Below are 14123 nucleotides of genomic sequence, written 5' to 3'. Positions count from 1 at the left end.
TGCCTCCCGAGTGCTGGGATTAAAGGCGTGCGCCACCACGCCCGGCTACATTTAGTATTTCTTAATTATCCCAAACAGTTTGTAATAGCAACTTTCAAGGACTAGAACTTCACATTGCATTTTTGTGGAGAGCCATGCCGCAAGCAATCGCCATTATAAGATGGTGCCGGCCTCCGCTGTGCCTAACTAGTAAACAAGCCTTGTACGCAGGTGCGAGAGTGAACTCACGCCTAGTCACTGCCCATCTCGGGGCGTAGTAATGAGGTGATGGGCGAGCAACGAATCAGGAGCTGACATGCCACATCAGGTGCTGAAATGCCATGGCTGAGGGCTATATAAGCAATGCCATTTTCCGGGGTCTGGGTCTTCCCTCCTGAAGAAGCAATAAAGCTTTTTGCTGCAGAAGAATCCAGTTGTCTGAGTGTGTTCTTGCTGGCAAGAATGATAGCTCGGGACACATTTTAAAAGGGAATTGCATAGGAACAATACCTTAAGTAAAAGTTGAAGCATATATACATAGTATGCTGTAATCTTAAATTTGCATCAATGTACAAAGATCTATACCAATGTAAGATTTTTGGCTAGTAGAAGCATCATAGTTTAAGAGTAGATTTAATAATCTACCCTTTTAACCTATTACCCCTAAATCCCCCCGTTTTTCTTTTCATACCTTCTTCCCCCTCTTCCCCTAATGTAGGATAAGAAAGAGAGAAGTCCCTGGGTCTAATCTCCTAGACCTTGTTTCCTTCCTGATAAAGACCATTAATAACTTGTAACCAATCCCACTTTACCAATGATCGTCACCCAACGAACGACCAACCCCCACCCTCTATGTTTTGGAAAATGGGGCATCTTTCTCTTCAAACTGCTTCCTGCTCTCTGGGGGCCTCATTTTCCTTTTTGGGGGTGCTCAAGAAAATGGCTATATTGTCCAGTCTAGTCTCTGTATACTGTGAAAGTGCAGACTTAAATGAAGTCCTGACTGGGACAGTCTGCGAGGCTGGACCAATTGGGGTCATCTGGTGTCAGCAGCTTTCTTTGAGGCTGTCCTGGAAAGCAAATTTAGATGAAACAGCTATTAAGGCAGTCTAAGGTTGGATCAAACAGGATGCTGGAATAAACATGTTTCAGCATTTCAGCCTTCTTTCTCAGCATCTTCCAGGATGAATCCTGTCAGGGCCACTCCAACTCACTGGTCTCTTTGTTCTGTAAACATGTAACCTTTCACAAATAATATACATTTTGCATTAACACATGTCTGGAATGTGCAATGTGCACATATCAGCTACATAGGATTCTCTGGATTTTTTGTTTGTTTGTTTGTTTTTGTATGAGCATGTGGAAAGCATATATTTTCTTTATCAGTTAGTTTGGACTGTTTAGCCAAATGTGACATAAATTTTAATCCATGCCATAATAAAGAATGGTATGATGAGTTTCGGGGATTTTTGTAGCCAACAAAATTTATTGGCTCTGCATAGCTGAAATTATGGACGGAGACTTTTTTTTTTTTTCTCAGCTCGTTTTAGAGCTGTGCCCATGTAGAGGGACCAGTAATACAAGTTACCTGTGTTGTTGTTGTTGTTGTTGTTGTTAAATTTATTTCTTCCTGTCTAAGGTCAAGAGCTTCAGGGGGTCTCCCCAGTCAAATCTAATTTTTATTAATTTGGAAAGAATCTATAGCTTTTTTCCTCCTGTCGAAACAAATGTAAAACATCTTCCCCTATGTAACATACTTCCTTTCTACTATTCTGAAGTTAGGATTTTTATAGGCTGACCTACCTCAGCAGTCCTTTTCAAAATCTAGTGCTTTTCAGCAGCTGTGCTACACGTCTTATTAATATTTTGAAAAGTGAAGTCAATAAATTACTATTTAATCTCTGGGAGATCCCCTGCCCCTTCTGCTCTGTGAGCCTTTTCTTTAAAGTCCTGTCAGACACTCGCTTGTTCTGTAAGATTATAAGATAGAACTATAACATTCCCTAGGGCACAGTGTCTGAAATATTGTTGTATATTAATGCACACACATGTTGAAAGCATTATCAGCTTAAACTGGAAAGGCGTTTTTCAAGATAGCCATCACAGTTAAATAATGTCTCATCTCAGAATCCAAGGCAAAACCGCATTGGGATTCTGAATGTGACTCTATGGCATTGTGCACATTTAGAAAAAAAAAAATCTCCAAAGTCTGCAAAATGAAACACATAAGCTATAGTGTAACATTGCTCGAGGGCGACATTGAACAGAATCTGTAGTTTTGATTCAGCAAATAGACCTTCATCTGGTAATTGATCCTTGACACTATGAATATAATATCCCACCTAACCGATGTGATTTACAGCGGGAGCTTTTTTATCCAGCATCTGTACAGGCTGCTGTTCTGTAATCTCCCTAAGCCTTTGGGGATTTAACCGCACCTGGCGCTCTGGGTTCCCGCTTGGCACTTTGTGAAGATTCTTCATGCTGTTAATGAATCCTCTAATCTCTAGGATATGTCCTTTAATTTAGGAATCTATTGCTCAGTCCTCCCTTTATCTAAGTCCGTTTTATTCTGATCTTTCTTAAAGAGGATACATAGAACTACAGTCATTGCTGCACATAAAGTTATTTTGTATGTTGACAGTCAAGATAAAATACGGGGTTCAAATGCCCTCTTTTATACTGTTTACCATTTCTAAACATGGAGAACATTCACTTTTTAAATCTAACTTTCTTTGGAGACTTTTTTTTTCTTGTTGTCTATGGAGATTTTATTATTTAAACTCTCTCTATATTTTTTTTACTGTCTATGTTTAGTTTGCTTACTTTCTTTAGCGTCTATGTACCTTTATCTATTATTTCTTTCCTTTCCTTTTTCAGATTTTTTCTTTCTCTCTCTTTTCTCTGGAGACTTAAAATTTCTATGTGCATTTGTTTACCCCTCTTTTACCGCCTTTAAAAACTTAGTATCCTTTTCTGCATTTAATTTTCTCTAAATTCTTTCTGTCTTCATGTGGCTTATTCCTTTTAATTTTACTTTACACTCTCTTTGTTGACTTTTATTATTTCCAAATTACTTCATTTTCGTCTATAAATTTTTTAGACTTAGTTTCTTTCCCTCTTTGGCATTAAAGCATAATTTTAAACACTTTTTACCTGGTCAGAAGTTCTCATATGCTCAGGTTTCTTCTGTGTGTGTTCTTCTGCAGTTTAGCTCAGACATCTCCCTGTAGCTGGCTCCACACCCTCCTTCCCGTTCTTCTCCCACAGGGAAGAGGCAGAAACAGAAGCGGACACCTGTCTGCTGTTCTGGGCCCACATGCCATTGCTACACTGAGCTGAGCCTGTCCTCTGACCTCTGTCCACTCCGGGAATGTGGCTCTGGGTTGCAGTTAATAGAGTAGTGTATGCAAGCTTCATTGCTCCATGAAAGCTCTTAGTCCCAGTCCTGAGCAGCTACAGGCTTTTAACATGTGGACCTGAACTGGACTGCAGTTTTCCCTCTGGCTGCCTAGCTACATCTCACTTTGTCCCTTCTCTGGCGCTTGCCACGCTTGGGAGGACCACAGCTACTGTGCCCTTAGGCTCAGGTAGAAGAGATGGCTTTTCTACTCAGCAAGGGATTCTTAACCGGTTCCCTTCCACACTGCCTCCCTGGGGTTTCCTGCTCTTTCCTAGCCTCCCTCTTTATAGATGTGTGTGGGGGTGGGGTAGGGGATGTGGGGTAGGGGGGGTGTGGTAGGGGTGTGAGACAAGGGGGTGGGGGTATAGGGGAGGTAGGAGGTTAGGGGGTAGAGGGAGTGGGGGATGGGGGGTTGGAGGGAGAACCATCCTGTTCTCCACCTGGGCGTTCTCAGGCTCTAAACCTGGATTCTAAGAGCCCATATGTCGGATGCCACACATTACTACAAGCTTTTTTCTCCCACACCTCAGTTCCTAGCTTAGTTATTAATAATGCCTAGGCCAAAAGCTTTGGCTTGTTCCATGATTAGCTCGAATAACTAAATGTAGCAGGATTTTTCCCCAATTAATTTAAATATTAATACAAGAAGCCTGTGATTGGACAGGGAAAAGGGAGGCGGAGCTAAGAGTTTTCAAAGGCAAAGAGGACAGAGGAAGTAGGAAGATGGAGGAAGAGCAAGATGATACAGATTCCAAGTGACTTTAGATAGCCACAAGTAGCTATGAGTATCTTATAAGGGATGGATAATTACAGGACAATTTGTCTTATCTAGGTGGGCAATTTATATCTATACTAATTGGCTCTGAGTTCATTGTTTGGGCATTTTGTGGGTGAGAATTTACTGATATAAATCTGACTGATAAATTCCAAGCCTCAAGAGTTTTGATTTTACCGGGTTACTGGGCTTTGGGACCACTGATCACAGGGGTTGGATGGCTGAGAATATGAGCAGAACCTGCAGCAAGAGAACCATGACTGGTCGCTGCTGGGGCTAGCCTAGAGGCAGAGGTGGTGAGACTGCCGGGGCGGTGAGTAGCTGGGTATAGCATGGGATGGTGCCACTCTTTAAATATTTCCCACAACAGCTAAATAACCCACTTATTCTATTCTATCCCTGCTACAAGGTTAATTACCTCTCCTCAGTTTCATGCATTTGACTTCCTCTGTCCAGGTGGGATCTTCCCACATCTCTTTCCCAGAGTCCCTCTCTCTTTCTGCCGGATGTCCCACCTTCTATTCTACTCTTTCCTAAAGGTCATGGGCCTTTTATTGACAGGTGATGCATAAACACAGTACTCAAGAGATTATCCCTACACCCATGGATAAGCCTCGGAAAACTGAGACCTTCTCCCAACATGTGCTTGAAGATGCTCCTGAATTTGGATGAAATGCTGAGAATAATACAGAAAATCAAGTCCCCCCACTCTTTTGAGACTATTGCCCGAGGAATCTGAGGCAGGCAAATCTGTTGTGCAGGCCATGGATTTGGATTTGGACCTAACTCTTTACTGGGAGCCTGCCACACACACTCCAGTGAAGACTGTTTGACAGGCTGAGAAGCCTGAAAGCACTCACGAGGCAGAGTTTCACGGAAACTCACCTCCTGGAGTTTTGGTGTTCTCATTAACCTGTATACTCATACCCTATTCCCACATTAGTCTGGTGTATGGATCCACGTGCTCTCTTTTAGTATTATTTTATCATAAGTGCCTTTTAAGATTGAATTCTGACATAGCCAGAGCCTTCGCCAGTGTTCCAAGGTTCCAGAAGCCAAAGAGCTTGGAATCTGGTAGGAATGCAGTAAGGAAGTTACCTATTCAGTAACTAATTAAGCATTACAAAAGACTGGAGTCAAAGCTGCACAAGGTTGGCCTGCAGAGTGTTTACCATGAAAGAGCCAAGGAATCCCACTGAGATAGAAATCTTCAGTACAGGCTACATTGCATATTAGAAGCAAGTTGGTGAATTCTTCTGACAAATGGAGATTCTTAAAAGTTACAAGAAATTATCAGGACCCAGGAAATAGGGGGGTTGTGGTATTGCAGTATTCATGAGAAGGTCTGCTACAGTAGAACCCCTGGTGATGGGCTTAACAATAGACTAGCTTTACACCTGGCTCCCTTCTTATTGGCAGCGGCCTGGTCCCCGCCTTCTTTTGATGTATACTTTCCATTTGTATTGTGTCACTTGGTGGATTGTGTCTCATCTGGTTTCTTGTTATTCTTCTGTATAAAAAGTTTGATGCTCGACTTGAGAAACTACATTCAGATTCTACACAATCTCGAGTGTTGGTCTGTCTGTCATTGACTCTTTGCAGACCTGCGACTAGAGACTCTTTCAACGCAGACAAAGGGACCCAGAGGGTCTGCGGCAGGGGCTCTACAGATGAGGGAGCAGGACAAAGCCTAAATTATGCTCTTTTGAGATTTCCTTTCCCAATACAATTAATAACCTCTTCATCTTAGCCTCAGGCAGACTCTTCAGACAAGGGCAAAAAAGAGCCCCACTGTTCACCAAAATATCACAAGAACAGTCTCTAGTGCACATACTAAAATTCTCTGAAACTTCTTGAGCCCCCATGGTTCAAATCACCCTCAGCATCACTGTCTCCCATGCTTCTACTAGTATGGTCCATTAAGTCCTGAGGAGAACAATGGCTTCCCTTTGGTTCTGGCCTGAAAGGGTCAGAGCAGTTAACTGGGGAAAAGTTCAGGGGTCTTCCCTCCTGGAAGGGAGGGATGACCTAACATGACTTTCTGTGGGCCAAAGTTATGTCCTTGTCCCTAGCCAAGAGTCAATATTTATCCGGTGAAGAGGATGTCTTGGGTCTACTGAAAAACACTCCTTATTTTGAAGAAGTTCTTATTATGAGAAAATGAATCCAAGAATGATAACATTTTAATGATAACATTTGCCCAGGTATTCTCATAATTGCCACAATGTCAAATAAATGTGCAATTATAGAATCAAGTTTTTAGAACTTAAAGCAGCTGCCTGTTGAAATCCTGAGTATGGTATGGTACACATACATTAATTTTTCAAATTCTGCAAAATGAAACATATTCATTTGCCAAATTTAATTTCTTTGGGTACTTTTTGGGTTACTCCCTGCAGGTAATGGAGTTTGGTTATATAAAGGACAAATAGGACATTTCCTTTTAATTTCTTTGGCTTGTTGCCAAGTGATAGAAAAATCCCCCTCAAGACCTTTAGTCTTATTATGGTGTTTCTTATGAAAATTTGAGGTTTCTAGCACATTTCCCATCAACAGGTGAACAATTTCATCATTACCTTGTGCTATAGGACCTGTGTGGAATCTGACATGTGTTATATACAATGGATGATTTCTCTATGATTAATTTTTGTAGTTGAATAAACAGTGAAGTTAATTTTGGTCATACTGAGTAAGTTCAGCAGTTTCTATATCCGAAACATTTTCTGCATATTGAGGGCAGTAACTATATGAAGAGATTCAAGAAAATCTAGTAGTTCCTTAAGAATGTCATAAAACTCTGATTTTTGAACTGAAAAAAAAATCAAAACATATGGGCTTTGAATGACTTTGCTTATGTTTTTTTCTGAATTATAACCAGACATTTCCAACTTATCGACATTAGTATAAAATGTAAGGGCTCCAGGAATCGATGTTCTCTTTACAATATGGGGTGAATCCAATTACTTCGTAAAAACTGAAGTCATTTGGTTTTAGGATAGTTGTTGTTAATTTCTCCTATCAGTTGCTATAAGCTCTTTGCCAATCTTTATTGATTACCCATAATGATATAATATCAGCATTAGTATGATGCCCTACAATTCCTGTTGGGTCTGTTCCTCACAATTGCCAATGTTTCCTTTTATAATTAAATCAGAATCCTTTTCTACATACGCTTTTTTAATTCTTTTATTTATATGCTAAGAAGATCCATTCTAAAATACTCTCTTCCCTTTGCATAATGAGTACAGTAGGAGAATAAGTTGAGGGCAAAAATACCAAAATAAAGCTCCTATGAAGTCTCCTGAAGCCTCTGAGTGTTGGGGATACTTTTAACAATCATCAGCCAAGAGCCCACCTGACAGCAGAAACTAAAGATTCCATGCAGTGTGGATTCTCTGGTGGAAGACAAGATGTGGTCTCTGACTATAGCCCTTACAGCAAATGTGGCCAATTTAAGGTCTCTATATAGTGTGGACCCTCTGGTGCATATGGAAATATGAGGCCTGACTGAAACCTTTCCCACACTGCTGACACATGTAGGGTTTCTCTGCTGTGTGGACCCTCTGGTGAGAACTAAGCCCCACGCTCCATCTGAATTCCTTCCCACACTCCTCACACTTGAATGGCTTCTCCCCAGTGTGAATTCTCTGATGGACTTGGAGACTGGACTTCTGGCTGAAGGCTTTCCCACAGCTGTCGCATCTGTAGGGCTTCTCCCCTGTGTGAACCCTCTGGTGGGCCTGGAGGTTTGAGGTCTTGCTGAACTGCTTCTGGCAAACATTGCATTTGAATGGTTTTTCACCGGTGTGGACACTGTGGTGAGCCTGCAGACTTGAGGCATGACTGAAGCCTTTCCCACACTCCTCACATTTATACGGTTTCTCTCCTGTGTGCACACTCCGGTGACTATGAAGGCTCAAGCTCCAGGGGAAGCGCTTCCCACACACTTCACATCTATATGGTTTTTCCCCAGTGTGAATTCTTTGGTGATCTAGAAAATGTGAGCTCCGACTGAAGTTCTTCCCACAGACATTGCAGTAAAATGGCTTGTCTCCTGTATGGACCCTCTGGTGGCTTTGGAAGCTTGAGGCTGAACTGAAACCCTTCCCACACTCTTCACATTTATATGGCTTCTCTCCTGTGTGGACCCGCTGATGGATGTCTAGGTTGCCACTTAAGCTGAAGCACTTCCCACACTTGTCACACTTGTATGGTTTCTCCTCAGTGTGGACTCTCTGGTGGGTGTGGAGGTTCGAGCTGCAGCTGAAGCGTTTGCCACAGTCTCCACACTTATATGGCTTCTCTCCTGTGTGAATTCTCTTGTGGGCCTGGAGGTGTGCCCACTGTGTGAAGCCCTTCCCACACACCTCACATTTGTAAGGTTTCTCTCCAGTGTGCACTCGGCGGTGGATGTTGAGATCCGAGCTGCGGCTGAAGCCCTTCCCACAGCTGTCACACCTGTAGGGCTTCTCTCTTGTGTGCACTCTCTGGTGAGTCTGAAGTGCTGAGCTCTGACTGAAGCCTTTGCCACACTCATGACACCAGTAACGCTTTGTTCCTAGATGAACACTTGGTTGAATGGGGACACTGGGCCTGGTGTCCTTGTGAGTACTATGTACAGGGGACTTCTTTCCTAAGAGGGTCTGTTGATGAAGTTCCAGACTAGGGCTGTCACTGAAGACTTCTTGGCCCCTGCTGCACTGGTAGGCCTTCTGTTCTCTATAAGCACAATGCTGGGTGAGGAGTGTCATGGGAAAAATGACTTGATCACAGTCACCGCTGCTGGGGACTTTATCTCTTTTATGCAGTATATTGTGATTGTGGTGGGAAATGCAACCCAGAATGTCAACACCCAGAGCCAACAGCTGAGACTCAGTTTTCACCAGAGTCTGAGGACAGTGTTTCCCATGGTTCCATCTCTCACTAAAGTGTGCTTTACTCCAAGAACTCTGAGCCCTTCCAGAGAGAAATTCCTGATTTTCGGTAATGCTGGAATGATCGCTTGTGAGATTCTCCAGACAGCCATCATCCTCGGAGGCCTGAGAAGGCTGCTCTGCTCCCCAGTGGCAGGAGGAGTGGCACGGCTCCAGGAGGTGAGGACCCTTTCCTGGAGTGTTTATTCCAACTTCTGGAGCTCTGGCTAGTTTGTTGACATCATGGCTTGTCATTTGCCAACATGGAAGCTTCCCCAATGGAAGGCACCTTATTCCTGTTGTGTCAAGAGGCGCCATCGTATTTAGACTCTGGCATCCTGTAAGAATAGAGAACAGAAGATGATATCAGCAAGGATGAGGACATCAAAGTTGGCCAGTCCTCATTTCTTTCTGGAAATATTGACTAGAGATCAGTGTCAAAGGTGAATGTCTGAGAGCTCTAAGGAACAAAGAGCTAAAACCAAGAACAATCAACACTTGACCATGGCGGGAAATTTGGAGTGAGCCCGGGAGTGAAGGCTCAAGGCTACCTCAGCCCGTGCTGAGCACCTGACTCACAGAGCCTGTGTGTAGCTGTGCAGAAGGATAATGGGAAGGAAGCACTAACTCTGAGGTAACCGAAGAGCCTGTGTGTAGCCGTGCAGAAGGATAATGGGAAGGAAGCACTAACTCTGAGGTAACTGAAGAGCCTGTGTGTAGCCGTGCAGAAGGATAATGGGAAGGAAGCACTAACTCTGAGGTAACAGGGGTGGTGGTGCTCAGACACCAGCGGAGGCAGGTGCAGAATGGAGAGAGCAAGGGTGAGACACATGAAAAGCAGGGGCTGTGAGGGCTCCCGAGCAGACGAATGCAGAGAGGGAGGGAGGGAGGGGAAAACACACACACACACACACACAGACACAAATACTCATACACAGAAAGACAGAGGAAGAGAGAGAGACAGACAGACAAAGACAGAAAGACACAAACACACACATATATATATATGGTGAGACAGAGAGAAGGAAAGACAGACAGAGAGACAGAGACAGACAGACAGACACAAACCTATATACACACAGAGAGACAGGGAGAGGGAGACACACACACAAAGATAGAGAGACAGACAGGCATAAACATATATACAGACACAAACACACATATATACGGAGAGACAGAGAGAGAGGGAGAGACAGACAGACAAACACACACACACACAGAGAGACAGATAGGGAGAGACAGACAGGCAGAGAGACAGAGACAGGAATTCCACCAGAGAAGAGCACTCTGGCCAAAGAGATACAAAGGACAACATCTGAGACACACCTATTGAAGCAGGAAAAGAAATAGAAATGGGCAGGGTTGGAGTGTGAGGCCCCAGGAGCACGCAGTTTGTCAGACACAGTCGACAAAGCTGCTACCCTAGTGCTTGGGAAACTTAGATAGGAGAATCAAATTTCGGGCAAGCCTAGGCTATATTTTAAGACCTTGCCACAAAACGAAAAGTAAAGTAGAGGCTGGAGGTGTGGCTCAGCCATACAGAGCACTGGCTGCCCTTCCAGAGGACCCAGGGTGTGTGTGTGCAGCATCCACATGCTGGCTCACAGCCATCTGTAACTCCAGGTCCAGGGGATCTAATGCCCTCTTCTGGCCTCTGTGGGCATCATGAGTGAATGTGGCACAGACACACACACAGACAAAACACTCACATGTACATAAAATACAAAATAAGTAAACCTATAAGGGAAGCAGTGGAGTACAACAGACACATGGGTGTGAATTTCTGACATCACCAAGGACACAGGGCCCCGTCCTCACCCACTGCCAGGAGGTTCCTGAAGTTCTCCAGCATCACATCGTGGTACAGCTTCCTCTGAGCAGCGTCCAGCAGCCCCAGCTCCTCCTCACTGAAGACCACAGCCACGTCCCTGAAGGTCACTGCCTCCTGTGACAGCAAGCACATGCCACCTCAGATTCATTCCCAATGCCACTAGGACCTGAGCAACTGTTTATACAGAGCCTGTTGTCTTAGTTAGGGCTTCTATTGCTGGGACAAATCACCACGAACAAAAGGCAAGTTTGGAAGAAAAGTGTTTACTAGGCTTACACCTCCATATTCTGTTCATTATTGAACTCAGGACAGGAACTCAGGCAGTGCTGGATCCTGGAGGCAGAGACTAATGCACATGCCATGGAGGGGCGGTGCTTACTGGCTTGCTCAGCCTGCTTTCTTATAGAACCCAGGACCATCAGCCTGGGGATGGCACCAGCTACAGTGGGTTGGGCCCTCCAACATTGATGACGAATTAAGAAAATGGCTTAGCTGGATCTTATAAAAGCATTTGCTCAACTGACATTCCTTCCTCTCCCAGTGCCCCTGAGGGGATTAAATGAGACCACAGAGAAGACCCAGAATACTGTATGATATGCACATATGCATTAAGCAGCCAATATATGTCCAACAACACTATCATCATTGTCTGCATGTTGACACTCATGGCCACACAATGTTCCATAAAGGCTGCATTACACATACACACACAGACAATATATATATATATATATATATATAGTCTGTGTGTGTATGTATTATATATATGCCATGGTGTTCAGCCATGTAAATATATATTATATATATGTAGTATATATAACATATATTGACTATAATATACTGTCCATATACAAACAGTAAATTTAAAACAGAAATCTAATTAAGTGAAAGTTTCAGACAAACTGCCATTTTTAATCATTTACCAAGGTACTGAAGATTTTTTTAAAAATACTGAAGATTTTTCAAAAGTGCCCAGTTTAGGCCAGAATACAGAGAAATAGGAATACTTACCACCTAGAAATTACCTAGGAAAATCACCACTGTTGTAAGCAAAACAAGCATCTAGTCCCTGGAGCTGAGGGCACTGTGTAGCTGGAGAGCTTGGCTGAACTCCATGTAAAATACCCCTGTGCATTAATATTCATGCTGCAGTTTCCTGAATCATGGCTCCTGGGTGCTCAGCGGTGTCTAATAAATGAGCTGAGTTTTAGGGCTGCTGGTGTGTCTCCATCAGAGCACACAGCTTATTCCATCCCAGCTTGTCTGTACACGTGTCTGTGAATCTGTCCTTTCTTCATTCCTTCATCATCTGAGTTGGATCAACCACAGAAGCCATGCAGTTGGCGGCAGCCAGATGCTCCCTGGTTGCTCAGGAAATGAATGCACAGGACGTCCAGTGCAGAAAATGAGGGTGAGCAGTTTTCTGTGTGCATGCATGCATGTGAGTGTACATATGTACACAAGGGTACACATGCATATAAAGGCTACAGCCCAACCTCTGGTGTCCTTCCTCAGGTGCTGTCTAGGGTTTTTTGTTTGTTTTGGGAACAGGGTCCTTCTGTGGCCTGGACCTTGTCAAATAGGCTATGGTGGCTGCAGAGCACTTGCCCAGCATGCAGGGGTCCTGTTTCCAATCCCTAGCACTGCGGGGAGGGGGGAAGCAACCCGACTTACCTGCAACTTGGTCATTGTTCTCTTCTCTTTGAGACAAGGCAGGGCTCTGGGAAGCAAGCTGGGGGAAGAGGGGCTTCGTGAGAACACTGCTAGAACAGTTGATCCACATGGCTTCCTCAGCTTCTCCATCAGCCCCAAGGGCTGTGTGCGCTGACCAGGCTTTTCTGCCTACTTCCTACTAATTGGTAGTGTAAGCCTCTGGGTTAAAGTTAAGGGGCCACCCATGCCTCACCTCGCTCACCTCAGGGGGTTAGAAAAGGACACATTCTCCATTTCTGCCAGCTTGGGGTGGGGTGGGGTGGGGTGCTGGGCACTCTTACCTTCACAAGGCTGCCTGTGGTGATGGGTTTTCCAGAAAAACAAATCTTCACTAAGCTCTGAACTCTCTGATGCATGCTGTGTCATGACTGACCACCACTCTCAGAAAGGTCTGTCAATTATGACAGCTATCTTACATATTATTGTTTCCATACATGGAAATAATAGAGTCCTCTTCTGTGTCTCCCTCTAAAAGACTTAATTACTAGCAAACATTGTTCATTTACAAGAGCCGTCACAAAGTCTCTTTTCCCACAGGCATGAAAATAATGACCAATTAAAAAACAAAACAAAACAACAACAAAAAAGCTCTAAACCCTCTCCAAGGAAAGGGGAGTTTGAGCCTACAAGATGGCTCAGCAGGTAAAGGAAACTGCCACTGAGTCTAACCTGCTGAGTTTGAGTCTCTGGGTACCATTAGGTTGACTCCCACAAGTTGTCTTTTGATCTCTCTCTCTCTCTCTCTCTCTCTCTTTCTTTTTCTCTCTCTTCTAATCATTAAATATATTTATTTAATAACTTTAACAAAATAAAAATATTGTTTAAATAAATAGATAGATAGATAGCTACCCTGCCAGGCTCCCCTGGGAAGCTAGCCTCTCCTGGGGCTCTGCAAGGTGCTGAGGTGTGTCAGTGTAGGGCAGCCCCGCCTCAGGCAGAGCCCATCGAGAGAGGACTTGGATGCCCGGCTTCTTCCTGGGCCGCAGATGCGGTCACTGAGTTGGATACATCAGGAGCACAGGCGCAAACGAAATGCAGAGCGATGGCCCAGGTTTTCACCTCACAGGAAGCACTCACAAACATCCTCCCCTCCCGGGAGCGGAAACGACCTTGACCACCACTGGTGTTGGAACTACAACTCCCAGAATTCCTCAGTGGCTGCACTCTCTGGGGACTACATCCCCAGAATGGCAAAACCTCGGTGAACCTTTTTAACTAGGGTGAGGTCAATGGGAATCCTTTTGGTAGGTCGCTCTTCTGTGTTGCTTTTCGGCTTATTCATTTCTGAAATTCCATGAAAGACAACTGTGGATACTTCTTTGTTTTTGTTGTTGTTTTGTGTTTCCGAGACAGGGTTTCTCTGTGTAGCCCTGGCTGTCCTGGAACTGTAGTCCAGGCTGGCCTCAAACTGACAGATCTGCCTGCCTCTGCCTCCCCAGTGCTGTGATTAAAGGAGAGGGCCAGCAGATCTTGCTGTGGATACTTAAAAACAAAACAAAACAAAACAAA

At 44.1% G+C, this 14123-nt stretch overlaps 1 protein-coding gene across 1 annotated transcript; it reads right to left on the bottom strand.

Moving 5' to 3' along the window:
- Window positions 1-7333: 7333 nt before the first annotated feature.
- On the bottom strand, window positions 7334-13356 carry LOC115031549 (zinc finger protein 235). The gene is made up of 4 exons (XM_029480000.1): window positions 12896-13356; window positions 12576-12633; window positions 10889-11015; window positions 7334-9408 (listed from the first exon to the last, which is right to left on the bottom strand). The coding sequence occupies exons 2-4, from the start codon at window positions 12588-12590 to the stop codon at window positions 7619-7621; spliced, it is 1932 nt and encodes a 643-aa protein (XP_029335860.1). The 5' UTR covers window positions 12591-12633; window positions 12896-13356; the 3' UTR covers window positions 7334-7618.
- Between the last annotated feature and the right edge of the window lie 767 nt (window positions 13357-14123).

This window comes from Mus caroli, chromosome 7 (assembly GCF_900094665.2).
Source record: "Mus caroli chromosome 7, CAROLI_EIJ_v1.1, whole genome shotgun sequence".
NCBI lineage: Eukaryota > Metazoa > Chordata > Mammalia > Rodentia > Muridae > Mus > Mus caroli.
This window is presented reverse-complemented; position numbering and strand designations above follow the sequence as displayed.

Coding starts and splice junctions, on each gene's coding strand:
- LOC115031549 (XM_029480000.1), bottom strand. Junction 9,409..10,888: donor CAGGAACCTCCTGGCAGTGG/GTGAGGACGGGG, acceptor CTATTCTTACAG/GATGCCAGAGTCTAAATACG.